Source organism: Pithys albifrons, chromosome 15 (assembly GCF_047495875.1).
Source record: "Pithys albifrons albifrons isolate INPA30051 chromosome 15, PitAlb_v1, whole genome shotgun sequence".
NCBI classification, from domain to species: domain Eukaryota; kingdom Metazoa; phylum Chordata; class Aves; order Passeriformes; family Thamnophilidae; genus Pithys; species Pithys albifrons.
In genome coordinates this window covers 9894723-9911097 of record NC_092472.1, presented here as the reverse complement: position 1 = coordinate 9911097, position 16375 = coordinate 9894723, and the positions used below count along the sequence as shown (strand labels likewise).

At 51.5% G+C, this 16375-nt stretch overlaps 1 protein-coding gene across 3 annotated transcripts in view; it reads right to left on the bottom strand.

The window, feature by feature from the left end:
- Positions 1-2199: 2199 nt before the first annotated feature.
- Positions 2200-16375, bottom strand: part of SH3PXD2B (SH3 and PX domains 2B) — a 69618-nt gene continuing 55442 nt past the window's right edge. For 2 of the 3 annotated variants that reach the window (XM_071570350.1, XM_071570351.1), the window contains 7 exons: positions 14017-14151; positions 12457-12561; positions 10499-10616; positions 9073-9290; positions 8144-8193; positions 7805-7930; positions 2200-6955 (listed from right to left, as the gene is read on the bottom strand). In XM_071570350.1, coding sequence (XP_071426451.1) covers positions 5459-6955; positions 7805-7930; positions 8144-8193; positions 9073-9290; positions 10499-10616; positions 12457-12561; positions 14017-14151 — 2249 coding nt within the window. In that variant the 3' untranslated portion in view covers positions 2200-5458. The remainder of the gene's footprint in view (positions 6956-7804; positions 7931-8143; positions 8194-9072; positions 9291-10498; positions 10617-12456; positions 12562-14016; positions 14152-16375) is intronic. The other variant, XM_071570352.1, reaches the window with a different exon arrangement.

Below are 16375 nucleotides of genomic sequence, written 5' to 3'. Positions count from 1 at the left end.
CAGAGTGCTCAGGAATGTTTAAAAGCACTTGTACTGGGGGGGTGAGCTCATTCTTGATTTGCAAAGTAGGGCAATACTGATAGAGAGAGGAAGGGTCAGGGCAGCTATGTTCATCTGCTTAAAAAAAAAAGTTAGAGACACCTTACGTACCTTCCCCAGGCTTTGCTTTGCTCCTGGGAGTCACTGTCCTGTGGCTGCTCAGTCCCTCGATGGGCTTGGAAGTGTAAGAGGGTTTTGTGGCTCATTTAACTTTCCAAACGCTTGCAAGTTTGGTGGACAGGGTGTACTGTGGGGCTACAGAGTTGACAGGGTTCTGTGGCAGATGCCCTCACCAAGTGCCCCAGATTTTTTACTCCATCTCCAGCAAGGCAGTTGCCAGCCTGGCCCTGCTCCTGTGCCTGTGCTGGGGCTGGGGCTGCCTAGGACTGGGGCTGGCCAGCCAGGGTTAATACAGACATGGCAGGAGGGCTGCTTCTCCTTCTTCATTTTCTTCTTTTTTTTTCTTTTTTTTTTTTGAGCAATGCCTGACTCTCTATTTCAGAAGCAGAGGCCAACAGAAGGCTGCTCTGTAAACTGTTTATATCCCAAAATGTGGCCTGCGAAGCCAGACACCAGTCAAACAGCCTCAGATGTGGTTTAGTGTGGAGTGGAAAAATTCATTCATAACTCTGCCCTGGCAAAGCACATGGCCAGAGTTAAGTGTCCACACAAGCCCCTTTTTTGCCACAAGTGGTGAAGGAACCCAACAATGGCTATTTATGCTAAAATGCCTTTTTATACACTCTGCTGCCCCACATTATCTAGATAGCGGATCCTTCTGAGATGCTAACAGGCCACTGCTGCCAGTCTCAGGCCATGGAGCGGCTCTGCAGCACACTTAGCATCAATGAGATGACCTCTTCCAGCCTCTGCTGGCACAAACCCCATGGACAGTGTGAGGAACCACTGCCTGCTCTCATCATCTGCACCTGTGGGTGCTGTGAAACAGGTACCAGCCCACACAGAGCCTCCCATGGCAAAAGCCCAGCTCTGTGCCAGCACTGCAGATTTGGGCAGCAGCTGGCACTGCTGAGCCAGGAGCAGTGTGCTTATGAGATGGGGCCTGCCCAAGATAGGCTGAGCCCCACATGACCATGCTAGTGCAGGTTATGTCACAAGCCCTGAATTTTGACTTGGTGCATTCTGCTGCTGGGTGGCAAGTGGCAGCATCAGGGTGGGTGCTGGGGCGCTGATGGACAAGCCCTGCATGGTGTGTGGGCAGGCAGACACCTGTCATGGCAGGGGGCACGTGTTGTAGGCAGGTGAGTGAACACAGCTGTGGAGTGAAGCAAGATGGGCCCTGATGGTACATGATTGATAACATTATTTGAAGATTAAATTCTTTCCTTCCCCACCCTTTGATTTTATTGCTAGGAGAATCAGTTCCCAAGTTTGAAGTGGGGTGAAAGAGGTCTAATTATTCCAGGACTTACTCATACAAGTGGCTGGGACTATTGTTTTAACAGGAGCAAAGCAGAGGATTCCTTGGCACTCCTTGCTCCCAATGTGGAGGCATCAGGCTAGTACCTGCTGCCTGCACAGCCCTGCATAGGCTCCTTGGCACCTGACTGGGTGTGCGTGGACAAGGCTTGCATGTCTCAGGCTGGCAGGTGATGAACTGGGCCAGTGGAACCTGCTCATCCATGCCTTTTTCCCCCTGCTCCTTCCTCACCCCTTACCAAGCACTGCCTGTGTGCAATACCACAGCCTTCTGCCAGAAGGCACTTGGGCTTTGGAGTCTAATCACTTCTTTTGCCTGAGCCTTTTCCATTAATGCAGCCCCATTCCCTCATCAGCCTGAACCCCCAAAAGCCCCTCAGGATGAGCTGTCCCATTCTCTCTCTCCCTCTTTCTCCACTTTCCCAAAATCAGCAGTCTGGTGCCTTGAGATCATAGAAACACAAGTGCTACACTACACCAGCCCATTGCTGGGACACCCATCAAAGTCTGGGCACAAAGGTAAGACCCAAGGACTTGCTGGGGTACCCATGAACATCACCACTCCCAGGCACTGCTCTGTGTGGGAGCACAGCCACAGCTGCCAGGACAGATGGCACATTCCAAACTCCAAACCAGCTCCCTGGGCAGAGCTGCCATGGCTCTGGACAAGGAGAGCGGCATACCATGTTGCATCCCAGAATGACACCAGCCACACACGGGTTCATTAAGGTGCTTGAAACCAGTCAAGCAGTTTCTTTTTATTTCTTAAAAAAAGAAAACAAAACAACCCCTCCCCCCTCCCCCCAGAAACTTCTAAACCCCCCAAATTAAAAAAAAAAAATCCATCCCGTAAAGGTGAAAGTATAGATACGGCATGTACACAGCTACATCTACCTTCTGCTGCCCCCCACCCACCCACAGTAATGTAGATTTATACACACTTACATAATATAGCAAGACATGGACAAACAAATAGGCTTTGGGAGCCTGTGAGGAGCTGGGCACAGCAGAGCTGACAGCGTGGCGGAGATGTGCCAAACTACAGCGTCCCCCCAACACCCAGCTCTTTGGCACCAAGCCATGGTGATGCCCCCCCTCGTCACAAACCCCAACCTCGGCACTGTGCTGGGAGGTTGGGCATTGGCTGATGGGGTGATGCACCCTGTGGCCAAGCTTGGGATACTTGCTGCCCTCCTCCTCCTCACGAGGTAGTCGGGGAGCTCGGCTGCATGTGACAAGTTACAGAGAGGAGGCACAGCCTGGCTTAGGGCACACATGGCTGAACCAGGGGACACAAATCAAATGGGGCCAAAGCCCTGTCAGCTCTATGGCTCTTGGCATCTTCCCAACAGGAATTGTCCAGCCTGCGGTCCCTTTGCAGAGAAAAGAGTGGTAGGAAGGGGTAAGGCTGCAGGTGTTGGTGCATACTGGGTGTGATCATCCCCCTTGGACACTCACCCTGCCCTCTTAGAAGCATTTTGGGAACAAGGGAGAGATCCTGTCACATGCTCAATGAGCCAAATACAGTACTTGTATGAGCAAAATGAAGCACTACCAGTTCTGAGGTTCAGTCTGGGAGGGAAACAGGAATAGCCCTCATTTAGTGCAGAGGTCACACAAATAGCACTGTCCTCACTGAGGAAGGCCAGGTCAGTTAGGTCTCTGAGAGAGAGCAAGAAGAGACAGTTCTGAGATTAAAAGGCCATTCAGCAGTGACAAAGCAAGGACATAATGCGCCTGAAAAGTACAGACAACCCCTTTACCCCTCCATGAATCTGTCAGAGGAGGCAGAAGATACAGGTGCAGACCCTTCCCCAGATATGGTGAGGGCTGAATTTGGCTGATGAGCAGCTCTAGCTTAACTCATCCTGTCCCCACTCCTTTCCAAAGCAAAAGGGCTTTACTGGAGTGAGTGATGAGCAGAGTGAAGGCAGCATTGTTCCCCCAACACACCCTGCAACTCTCCTGGGAGCACATCAACACCTCACAATGTGCCACGCAAGGAGCTTTGTTACTGGATTGGGTTGCAACTGGATCACTTATTGCCAGCTCAGGTGAGTCATCCAGATCAGAGGCTGACGTGCCACCAGAGAAAGCTGCAGGTGGGAGAAGAATCAACCTAAGAATGGGGTGCATCAATTCCCATGGCTAAAAATGTATCTTGGGGTTTCTGGATATGAGGCCAGACTGGGATGGTCAGGATTTCTCTACCAGATCAAACCAGCGCTGGGACAAACTGCCCCATCACTGTTCTAGAATGATCCTGGCCAGAGGCACCACCATTTTTGTTCTGTATGCAGACAGAGGGATCTTCAACTCTACTTTTCCAGGGTAGAAAATATGGCACAGAGAAGGAAGCCAGCTAGCGTTTGGAGGAGTGGAGAACACTGCTTCAATTCTGCCAGACTCAAATTAGAGGGAAAACTAATTATTTTCAGCAGCAAAACAATGTGGCTGCAGTGCTCACACTTGCAATTAGACAAGAGAGGGCAACAGGTCTTGTTGAACACAAAACCTGACCCAGCCTTGGCTGGAGGGTGGGACTGGATGACCTCCAGAGGTCTCTTCCAACCCTAACTATTCTGTGAAACCACCAACAGTCACATTTAAAGCTCTTCTGGAGAGAAATGTGGCCCTGAATCTTCAAGTAGACAGGGACAGAGGGGAAGAAATTGGCACTGGGGAATGACAGCTCATCCATGCTCATCCTCCTGTTGGGATAAGCAACACTGTGGGCAAGATTAGGCTTGGCAGGCAGCAATGTTAGCACAGAAAAACCCCAGGCTCTGCTTGACCCAAAGTCCCCCAAAAAACATGTCGCAGAGTGAAACGAAAGGACCTGGAAGACAGGCAGGTGGGGTGACAAGCAAGGTAGGCAGCCCCTGAGCACCAGACACACCTCACAGCTGGTTGTGATGAGGAGCTGAACTCCCACATTCTGGATTGCACTTGATAATATCAGCACCTATGGAAGGACCCACCTCCTGGCTGCTGCCCGCCAGCCCGGGGAAGCTCAGTGGGTCGTGGGAAGGTTAATAGGGTGGTCCCCTATTAGTCCAACAAGCAGGGCAGTCTGTATGGGAAGGAAAGCAAAAGCATCCCTATTCCAGGGGTTTTGGTGTCATTTTGGTCCTCTGTGCCTTGCATAGTGTTCTTCAGCTATGGAAGCAAAATCCCTCTGACGTTTGGTTGTGGTACTGCAGGGTAAAAGCCTTCATGGTGTACTGGATCAGCACAGAGAGGACCTGTTAGATGAGTGTGTGTGTGTGTATTTCTCTATTTTTTTCCATTAGGAGGATGTTGAAGTTAACACTTGTCATCACAGAGCAGGGAAGGTTCCATGGCATGTGCAGGTGGAAAAAGGCATAGCCCTTAACTGGAGTGCAACACCTGTGTCTGCACATGCAGACAGAGCGACATGGACCTTGCTCTCAGCAATTGTTCCTCCTTTTTGCCACACACCCTATGGCTCTGCCACACACCTGGACTAAGCAAGGCAACCTATAACTTTGACCATGACTCTGAGCTTCAGGGAAAGGCAAATCCTTTTGTGCAGCCAGATTTCCTTTGTTGGTACCACTCCACCTGGCTACTGCTGTATTTCTCTTTACTTCACTGTATGGGTGGCAAAATGTCTATCAAAGTCCATCTCCTGAGCACAGAGAACCATAGGATCCATCACACGCCTCGAAGCTGGGCCAGAAGAGCTCCAGCTGCATGTCTGGGCTGCCAGCACAGCATGGGAGCCAAGTTCCTGGGAGAATGTAGGGAGGAGGGTGGGTGGGAGCACATGGGTGGGGAGGGGAGGCCAAGCTGCTTCCTCCATGCTGCAGCCAACAGGCACCAGCTGGGATGCGTGGGATCTCAGTTGTTATCTTACCTTTTAAAACCAGCCTCACAGAAAACTATAAATTAATCTGCTAATTAAATACTCAGGTGAGAGACCAGGGAACCTCCAGCTGTGCAAGCAGAGGAGTGGCTATGGCTTCTTCCGTAGGTAATTGGAAGGGATCCAGCCCTCCCAGCACGGCCCCCCAGTGAGGACCTTGCAAAACCACCAGCCACTGCTGTTCTTCTCATGAACTTCAAACAAAGTCCCTTCTTTAAAGCTGTTGGTCTCCTCGTCGCCTTCAAAATCTGCCACTGCCACATAAAGAGCTTCCCTGGTGATGTCCAGGCTGGAGACAGGGTTTGAGGTCCTCTCCCTTGCTTCCCCTCTCTCCACTGGTTTGGAAATGACTTTTGGGCTTATGCTGCTTTTTGCTTTGGCTTCATCTTGGATGGAGGCAGAGAGGAAGGGCTTGGCTTTTGGAGGAACCAGCATGGGCCTCCCCGGCACTGCAGAGGCCCTGATTTCAGGTGCTTCTCGTGCTGGGGTCCTCAGCTCCACCACGGGGCCAGGGGCAGGACCCCCCATTTTCTTAGGGGGGGGTGGTCTGCGAGGTGGCACAACGGGGCGCTGCGCTAAGGGGTCCCTGGCACACGGGGTGTTTGCTGGGCCCAGTGGAGATTTAGGCAGTGCCTCTTTTGTGGCATAGCTGTCCAGCTTGGGCAGGGGCTTGCTCTCCATGCTCAGTCGCTCTGGAAACCTTCCAGAAGCCTCTGAAGAGACCATGGCATTACTGAAGGAGATTTCGCTGGCAGCTGTGTCCTGCTCAGAGGGTTTCTCTGGGCACTTTGCAGGTCTGAGCTTGCTTCGCAGGCTGCAAATGTCCAGTTTATCATCAGCTGGAGGTGGGTCCACCCGGGGGGATGCAGCGGGTTTTGGCCTGATCTGAGGTCTAGACTTCAAGAATGGATTCTGGGTGATGGGCTCAGGTTTGTCTTCCACAGGCTCGGCTTTTGGCTTTGTTGGCTTGACAATGGGCCGGAGGTTTGGCTTCTTCACCTCCTTGGCTGACACCTTATGTCCACATTCCAGTCCCATTTCGTTTTTCAGCTGGAAGAGTTTGCCCTTCTCTGGTTTGAGCTCTGGCTTCTTGCTGTCCTTTGGGGCTGCTGACTGTTTGGGTGGGATCATGGGCAAAATCACACCCGGGGGCTTGGGGGGAGGTCTCTGCCTCTCCAGTAACTCGCCTTCTGACTTAATGATGGACTCCTTCCTGGGTGGCAGGCTGGGCTTCTCCTCTGTGTCACGGTCCGTGATCTCCTCATAGCCCCCAGCAAAAGATAGGTCCCCGCTCTCAGGAGCCTCCCTCCCTTTCCAGTCCTTGGCCCACCTCCCACCACAGTCCGTACCGTTAGGAGGAGCCTCTGGCAGAGGGCGGCATGGTCCCGTCGCCTCCTCACTGGCATTGCCATCAGCTGCAGCATCATTGAGCCGAAGCTGGGCCATCTCACTGGGGAGCGGAGCCAGGAAATTTGGTCGGGATGCATTGCTGGTTTTCTTGTACTTATCAATGAAGGTGGCAGGGGCCCAGCCTTCCTTTTCCTCTATCTGAATGTACCACCAGCCGCTCAGGTTCTTCTCAATAACCTGCCAAGGGGAAAGGAAACCTCAGACATCCATGTGGGATCCCTCTCTGCACAGAAGGGTGTCTCTGAAATGAGGTCAGTGTGGAACATGACCTTGGCATCTCTCCAGCCAAAGATCATGGAATCACGGGACTGGCATCTAATGGGAGGGGAACTCCTTTGCCAGGGGAGGAGACCTGTGTGCCATGGGCCTCAGGAACAGAATAGCCACGGCAAGGGGTTGTTTCTGAGCTGTCACCTGGAGCTGGATGCTGGGTGCCACTGGCGGTGGCCACTGTGTGGCACTGTTGGAGCGATCAACCAGCAGAGATGCTGCACGGATCGGACACCGTCCAGCCTCTGCAGCTCTGGGAGAGGGGCTGGGACCTGGAACGGTTGATTGGGGTAGCCCTAAAGGAAAAATCCTCTTAGGGAGGCATAAATCACATCAGCACATGGAGAAAGCAAAATCCCATCTGCAGGAGGGATTCTGCCAGCAAACATGGTGTGGCAGGAAAGCAATTCTGGAAGTGGTTTTAACTTTACACCTGGCCTAATGAAGAAAAAACTACCATCTCTAACCCCATTTGTGGTTTGGTTTTTTACTCCATTAGCCCAAACACAGAGGGAAAGGCCACCAAAGCCTTTTGAGCTTTTACAGGTATCTCTACCACTCTAAGAGAGCCCTGAGATGTCAACATTATACAGAGGCAAATGTACCACCATATCCAAGTTTTCATCCAGAACACCACAGTGAGCAGATCTTCCCTGCCTGGGAGGGGAGTTCCTGCCTGAAATAGGTCCCAGGGCACTTGGAGTTAGAAGCACTGCACTGATGTGAAGATGTGTGAAGGGAAGATGACAGTCTCACCTCTACTTTCATTCCTGCCTGGAAGCTGATGCCATCAGGAATGGTGGTCTGGAAATCAGCAATGGTGTAATATTCCTCTTCCACTTGAGGGGGGACAGGAGGTTTAGGCAGGTTCAAACCACGTGGCTGTGACATGAAAAAAGAAAATCCATCAGTGTATTTCTACAGCAGGTGTTACACAACATTCCCACGGCCCACCAGCCTGCAGGGAGACACACCAGCACGGCCAGGGCCGGGGTAAGATCTCAGACAAAGAATAACCAGTGACCAGAGGTCCTTTTAGTGCTCTTCTCCCACTCCCTTTGCCATCGCTGCTCTTCAGCATCAGCTGGCACTTACTATGGTGAGGTCTCGGCGAGGAGGTGGTCTCTGCCTCATCTTTGGTGACTCTGTGGAGGAAGAATTCCAGATGCTGTTGAGTTCCTGGCTTTTGGCCACACATGTGTTTGCAAAAGACAAGTGACAGACAAAACAGAAAGGCAAGGACCAAACCTGCCCCAGGGGAAGGAATGCAAAGGAAGAATATGTCTGCCTGGTACTCTGAGTAGCACAGGTCAATGAGGTTTGAAGGGAAGAGAAGGGAAGGGAAACCAGCTTTCAGGTGTTGCTGGGAAATGCATCTGAGGTGACTACAAAAAACTCCTTTTGCATGGCAGGACTGACCTAGAAGAGGGATTAAGATCATCGAATCACAGAATCACAGAATCACCTGGGTTGGAAAAGACCTTAAAGATCATCTCGTTCCACTCCCTGCTATAGGCAGGACACCTTGCACTAGACCAGGTTGCCCCAAGCCCTGTCCAACCTGGCCTTGAACACTTCAGGGATGGGGCATCTACAACTTTTCTGGGCAACATGTGCCAGTGCCTCACCACCCTCACAGGGAAGAATTTCTTCCTAATCTCTAATCTAAAACCTACTCTCTGTCAGTTTGAAGCCATTCCCCCTTGTCACAACAAGCTCTTGTAAAAAGTCCCTCTCCATCTTTCTTGTAGGGTCCCTTCAGATGCCACAGCTTCTCAGAGGAGAGCATCTCCAACTGAACCTGCAGCCTGGGAGGTGATCTCCCTTCTATGTGCTGACCCTCAGCAGATCCACATGCCTGTGCCCCACCTGTGCGTGCAATGATACGCACAGACCTTGCTGCAGAACTCACTGCCCCTGCAAGCCTCTGTCTGCCTCACACCCCATTACATCACTCAAAAGCTGCAGGCAAGGCTGTGCTTCTAGCCTGGCCACCACCCACTGGCCTCTGACCAGCCACTTACTGCGTCGGATGTCGGTACTGGGCAGGGGGCGGCTGTCGAATCTTCCATCCCTTTGCCCATCCTTCTCTCGGCTCGCCACAACCTGCTGCCGGGAGATGCCATCCAGATCCAAGGCACATGAATGAGCAGAGGAGCCTGGCCCCAGCTTCTGTGAGAACATATCTCCATTCCCCTTTTTGAGGTAGGAGGCAGGGGCCCAGCCCTCCTGGCCCTGGTACCTGTGAGGACAAGAATGGCAACATCACTGTACAGTCTCCGTGCTGTACCAGGGCTGTGAGCCCTTCCCAGAGAAGCAACGCTCTGTGCTCCATCAAAGTAGTGTGGAGCCATTGGATATCCCCAGAGCCAGAGCTCAGGACACATGTTGACTGAGTACCTCCTGTCCTGGGCAGTATGAGCTCACTGCATGCTCAGTGGCACATGGGCACCTGGAGAGCTCCAGTCATGACTAATGCTCCCACACAAACTGGCCACAGCCAGCAGGCCAAGGGCTAGGAATGGTGAAAAAAACCATTTTCTTTTCACCTCAGCAATGGCACCAGTTCAGGAATGAAGTGCGCTGGCAGGGGAAGCAGAGGGAAAAACCAGAGGGCTGCTGCTGGATTGATCTACCTGGTCTTTGGAGAAAGCACAAGCCCTCTTCCTGCACACCAGCAGCCTGAATCCCTTCTCTGCTCTAAATCTGTTTAGGAGAGAAATCAGCCCCGTGACCTGATCGGAAAACCACATCCGCAGAGTGTCCCTGCCATGCCAGAGACTCTCCCTGCTGGCTGGGCTGCAGCAGATGGCACCATCTACTGAGCTTGTAATTGCCTTTGGAGCTCTTGTGGCAGCTCTCCTCTGCTTAAAAAGTCAGTGGATGTGCTTCTTGGGCTTTGTTGCTGCCAAGACCACAGGTTCAACATCAGGTTAAGAAAATTGCAGCATGTGCTCCCACCCCGATCAAGTCCAGCCGTTTGCTGGACCACAGATGAGAAAATGAGGTTCCAGCAGAAAACAACTGTCAGCTCAGGATAGTCTGGAGCCTTTGGCCTCAGCTCACCCTGCACACAGCAGACCTGCCTCAGACTATGGCCCTTTTCTGTAAGAGCCTCCTAACAGAGCCAGAAGATGCAGGCTGCCATTGGTTTTCCCATCAGCAGGATGTGAACACTTTCATATCAGCTCCCTTTGCACTGCTGGGGTACGTGATGCTGTGAGACAGTACACCTCTCAGCACAGGAAACCAGGGGATTTTAGGGATCTTCAAACAAAGCTGTGCATGAATATCAACTGGTCTTTATAGGGATGGAGAGAAATGAAATCTAGTACTCTGCTCTCCTCAGTACCCCAGACTTGCCCTTGTGTACATCTCACACACACTGGGCCTCTGCTTTGCACAGCCTCAGCTGCAGTGCCAAGGAAGAGCAAAAAGTAGGGACAGTACCTGATTTTCCACCAGCCCTCCAGGTTCTTCTGGATCACCACCACTACAGCTCCCTTGTCCAGGTTCATTTCATCCTGGTCTCTTGCAGTGTAGGGGTAAATAACTGTGTACTTCTCCTCTGTTGGAAAGAAAGCACAGTTTCACAGAGATGCTGTTTCATGGAAACTTGGACTCAGTTGAAAAATCGTTATAAAGTGCTTTATATAAATGATAATTCTTGTTGTAACTTAGGTGCAAATATGCAGAGATACACAACCATTCACAAGTGAAATGACAGTGAAATGTACTCCAAAACAAATGCGGCTGCATTTGGAAATGTAAACTTTGTAGAGCTACTCTGGCCCAATATGTTATCTAAACCAGTTCCTCTCTGTCTGAAAACTGTCTTTTACAGCTTGTCACAGAAGCTCTTCCATGCATCCATTTCAGTTCAGACTTCTTTCTCAAAGCCTTTAAAGATGAACTGTCCACTATAACGGGAGAGAAATCCCATGGGCAACCCCTCACATACAGTTCTCAAGCCACTCAACAGCAGCAGGTCTACAGGAACTTTTCTGTTCAAGACATTGGTCAAAGCCATGTGTGAAGCCTGGAGAAGAGACTGATATTCTGTCCATCAGATCAAAGGATGTTAAGCAGGGATATGGATGTTATTCCCTTCAGCAGGAAGGGGAAACATCCTAACAACCATGCAGACATCGTGTCAAACAGGTCCATTAAACCACTCCTTTCCCTGACCTTGTCCTGTCCTCTCTGGAAGAAATACAGGAAAATAATTGCCTGTGCTTAAGCAGTGCCACAAAAGGGCAAAGGCCATTTGGGGAAAAATCTGCCTCCAAAATCTAAAACTAGACTTTCGTATATCCCCACCATGCAAGTTTTCTGGATTTGCACCAATCCTGGGCCAGGGCTTGATGTTAATCTTGCAGGAACTAAGGCAGTAGTTGGAAGAAGTCTGCATATGTGTGCTGAGGGAAAGCAGAAACTCCAGCCTCTGAATCCAAAACAAGCCTCAAATCGTGAGGAGAAGCTGATAGAGGAAAGGGATGTGGACATAAGCAGACCTCATGGGAGGCTGAGGAGCAAGTATGGCACACACTGCGGACTGACACAAGCAGGGCTCATCACATGCAAAGCAAACAAACATGCACACAACAAGGCTCCAAGCACAAATCATGGGAAGCCAAGAAAGTCTTTGTGAAGTCCACCTTGACCCCATCCACTGGTGTACAAGTCCCCAAGAGTCCGACGGCGGCCAACGTGCCTGGGCAGAGACCAGTATCTCCATGGGACTGGGAAGAGCATGTTAGGGAAGCAGGAGAAGGACAAGAGAGGATGTAAGGAGGCAGCACTTCAGATCCAAGAAGAGACAGGGCTGACACCAGAGAGTGGTACAGAGATTGCTCTCACCTGAGCCCTCTGGGGCCTCTTTTCAGTTTGGGCCCCCCTCCCACCTCCACCTGCCCTGCTACTGCACTGCTTTGAGCACGCAGTGGTCACTAGGAAGGATGTGCTCTCTGGGGGCATTTCAGGTTTGCTTTAAGCAAAGGCTGAAACCTTGCTATTCCCATAATGTGAGCTCAGGAGTGCTCTTTGTTCTACTTGTGTTGAAGATGTGATTTGTCCAAGCACCTGGGCTTCACTCCTCCTCCAGTGCAGGTAAAACAGCTCCCTGGGACCTAAATGAGGCACTGAGGTGGCAGGAGTGAGCGTTCCCTGGAGGTGGCACCTCCTCCTGTGGGGGAGCAGAGGGGCCAGCAGTCACACTGCCAGTGCCCAGCTGCCACACTCATGCTGCAGCACTGGAGCAGAGTGCTGGGCAGGCAGGACCATTCCAGGCAGCACATGTGGGTTTGTCCTTTCCCTGCCCAGTTCAGGGAGGGTGATGCAGTGCTGCCAGGAACTCTGAGCAGTTCAGCAGGAAGAAGTTGGGGTAGATGCCATTAGCAGCTTCTTACCTTCATCGGGCTGCATTGAGAACTCATCCTGGCCTCCATCCTGGGCCTCCAGGCAGGTCGCTGGCACCCAGCCCTGCTCCTCCAACGTGCTCACAAACCACCAGCCTGAGAAGAAAACACCAGGTGGCTCAGTCAATGCCTCACACCAGCCAAAAACTCCCTCCTTCCTCCAAACCATGAGCCTGGGGGGCTGTGACCCCTCCTTGCTGCCTACACGTGAAGCTGAGGTGACCCCAAAGCAAGAGAGCCAAGCACTATCTGAAAAGGAGGACAGACAGCAGCATGGGAGAACTGCAGCTGAATGACATAGAAATGCACAATTCCCTGCCCAGGAAAAACAGAAGAGGTTCTCGGAGTTGAAAGGCTCCAGCCACTGCATTTGCTTTACTTTTTTTCCCCCTTCATGGTTCATTTTCTCTCAGTCTGGGTCAGCAAGCCCAGGCCAATTAGCAGAGATGAATACCCTGTCTGCAAATCGATAGCTGACTCCTGCTGTGCTCGCCTTCTTTACATTTGTGGAAACAGCAAAATTGAAAAGCCAGGATTAAAACATGAGCTCCCCCAGCGGAAACCCAGCCAGCTCCACAGTGGCCACAAGCAATTCTGGGCCACCCTGTGTGCCCAATCAAAATAAATGTGTGCTCCTCAGTTATTAAAAGCACAAGCTATTTGTGTCTTTAGGGGAAAAAATAAAGACTGAGTATTATCTTCAGAACCTCACCAGTGAGTCATTTAGAAAGACAACTAGATTGTAGGGGAGGGAATCAGCTACCTGCATGGGAGGGAAAACCAGGGCTGACCTTTGATAAATACATTATTTTCCATAGCTTTTGAACTGGCTGTGTTAATAGGTTTCATTTGCTTCAGGATTGCTTTTATTTTTCTCATTCTCAAACATAGCTGCTGCTGCAACTGATCCTCTGGGGACCAGCTTTCCAGAATTTAAAAATCTATTTTCATGATGTATCTTTAACTCCTCCCTACCCAAGCAACTTCTGTAAACTTCAGAGAATGAATTTCCCTTTTCAACAACCTCCAGAATTGCGGCCCATGACATGACTCAATCTCTTTGCAGAGGTTAAGAGCAAGTTTAAGTTTTGAAGCAAGAGAATAGCTCAGCTGCCTGCCCCACTGTGTTTAGAGGAATGCACAATGGTGGCTTTCATGGGCACCATGAGAGTGTCCCCCTCTGTCAATAAAACAAGCCTGCCAAGTCTGGGAATGGCTTTTGTCCTCAGGACCCATCGGCCAAATTTTGCAGCCCAAAGAAGCCTGAAGTAGAGACAGAAGATGGACGGCGCCTGGCGCTCAGCACATGGATAATCAGATCTTTCTCTTACAGACAGCTCTGAGGTCTTGCCCACACTCATACAGACCAAAGCTTTTCCTCCACATCCCACCTCAGATGAACATCCAAGAACATCCCTGTGAGGTGCCTGGAGGCTGTTTTGTTTAAAGTCCTATTAGGAAAACACTGAGAATAGAGGATTTCTATTCCTGCCCCTGCTCTGTGACAACAGAGCAGACCCGAAGACCTCTGCCAAGCCAAACTCTCTGTACCTGATTCGTTCTTCTCAATGATATCCACCAACTGGCCCACGCACAAGCTGATCTCGGAGCTCTCCTGCTTCTGGTAGTCCGCCACCACGACATACTGCTCCAGCACCAAGGGGTCGACCGACGCAGAGTCAGCTCCTGCACAGGGGGGACAAGAACCGACCCGTGTGCCTGGGTCAGCACAGGCCACCACTCCCGAGCACCTGCTGGCCTGCGAGCAGCTCCAGGACACCCTGAGAACCCCAGCGGGAGAGATGTGAGCCAGTGACTTGGGAATAGTGAGGAGGAGAGACATCAAACCAGCAGCCAAGTGAGACCTTTTGCTTGCTGCCCACCTTCCTGCTGACAGCCATCCAAGCAACCTCACCACCACCACAGATGCTCACAGCAGCATGGACCTGCTGTCAGAGACCAAGGGCATTTGGGGGACCTTCCTGTACACTGGCACCACCTGCCCCAATGCATGGCCCATCTCTGACTCTAGCTCAAAACACAATAATGCAATGGGTTCTGCTGGGCTAAAGAGCCTGGACACCCAGGTGGACGGTGTTTGTAGAACAGAGCAGCATCCCCTGTCCTCATCACCCTGGGGTATTCGGTCACCTCGGTTTGCTCTGCTCTCTTGCCTGGCTCCTCCTCCTGCGAATCCAAATTTTGTGTCAGAAAAGAAAAAAAATACCCCAAGGAGGAGCAAACGAGCAGGACACACTGGGAACAAAGCCCTTCCTGTGTCCAGAAAGAGGCCGACACTGGAGGAGAGCCGGGGGGCGTCCGGATCGCCAGGTGTGGAGCCGGGCCGGCGGCAGGTGGCACTGCGGCATAAGATCGGGATACTGGGAACACTGCGGGATACGGCGGGACACCGGGAGCACTGCGGGATAAGACCAGGACACCGGGAGCATTGAGGGATAACGCCGGGATACCGGGAACAGTGCGGGATACAGCGGGACACACGGAGCACAGCTGGATATGCGGGACAGTGGGAGCACTGCCAGTCTCCCGCTGCCACGGGAGGACAACAAGGCCAGGCTGGTCTGTGCTTTGCGAGCACGTTTTCCATTAGGATAGACATCTGGATATGGATCCCCGCCGGACTGGCGCTGCCTACTATGGCAGCACTGCAGCAGAGCTTCCCACTGGCACCTGTCACTGCTTCAGAAACATGGTCCCAAGTTTGTCCCATAAACCGAGCAGAGCTTCCCTTTCCCCACGTGTGCCCAGGGCTGGCTGTGTGCTGGGAGCCCATGGAGCACCCACAGCTTGGCAGGATCAGCCACTGACATTCCCTCGGGCACAGCCTCCCGCTGAACCAACCACAAGGCACTCAGGTACCCAGAGCACCAGAGCACTTGCCCACCTGCCTCCAAAAGCCTCCAAGAAGCAAAAAGGTGTCAGAAACTCTTGCTCGTGACTCCCCTCCATCCCAAGCCCTGGCTTGCAATGGCCACTCTGCCTTGCAGGTTTGCAACCTGTCAGAGGAGGACACTATTATATTATCCTGTTCTCCCCTGGTGCGGTAAGATTTAATTAATACTTGCCAAATGCTCTGGAAATAGGAGAGCGTTAATTATTACAGCACAAGTGATACCAAAGAATCACACACATGATCGCAGGTGTTAAGTTGAATTTAAGTGCCCATGTGTTACTCTGAGCCTCAAGTTTTGGGTCGAGGCAGAAATCACATCTGCCCAGGCTCTAGTTGCTAAAGGACAATCACCTCCCTATCTCTGAGGGGTGTGAAATGCCCTAGAGAGAGGAGGTTCCTTGGGACAGTTAGGTGATATGCAGCAAACAATTTAGACTGTGTTATTGGGAACATGCTTCTGTGGGCAAGTGCACTGGCACCATGTGCTTCCCCATCACATGAGAGTTCTCAGCCTGATGAAGGATCTTTCCTATGGGGGAACCTATTGCAGGGCATTGTAGGAAACCTATGGGTCCAGTACTTAGCTCAAAAGGGTACAAGTAGAGATGGACAAGATCTAGCACATCTTCAGGATTCCTAGGATGCTCTGCCGCCTCACAGAGAAGTTCTCCTGTGCACAAGGTCACAACCTCTCCAACTGGTTCTGAGAAAGACAGACCACAACCAAGATTTATATGAACAATGTGTCTTCAGGACATCCTCCTATTTAAAGGAAGAGGAGGCAAACTGTCTGTGTTAATCTGCTATAAACAGCACTCTGCAGAGGTCCAGGTGAGCTGGCCAAGTGCAGAGGATCTGCTACTGCTAATGAAAGCTTCCTCCATTCCAAAACACAGAGGTGGAGAACCAGACAGAATTAAAAATAGCCCTCTAAAGGGAATGGTGGATTTTAGGACTATCTGTTCTACCGGCTCAGTTAAAGGTTTGTATTTAAAG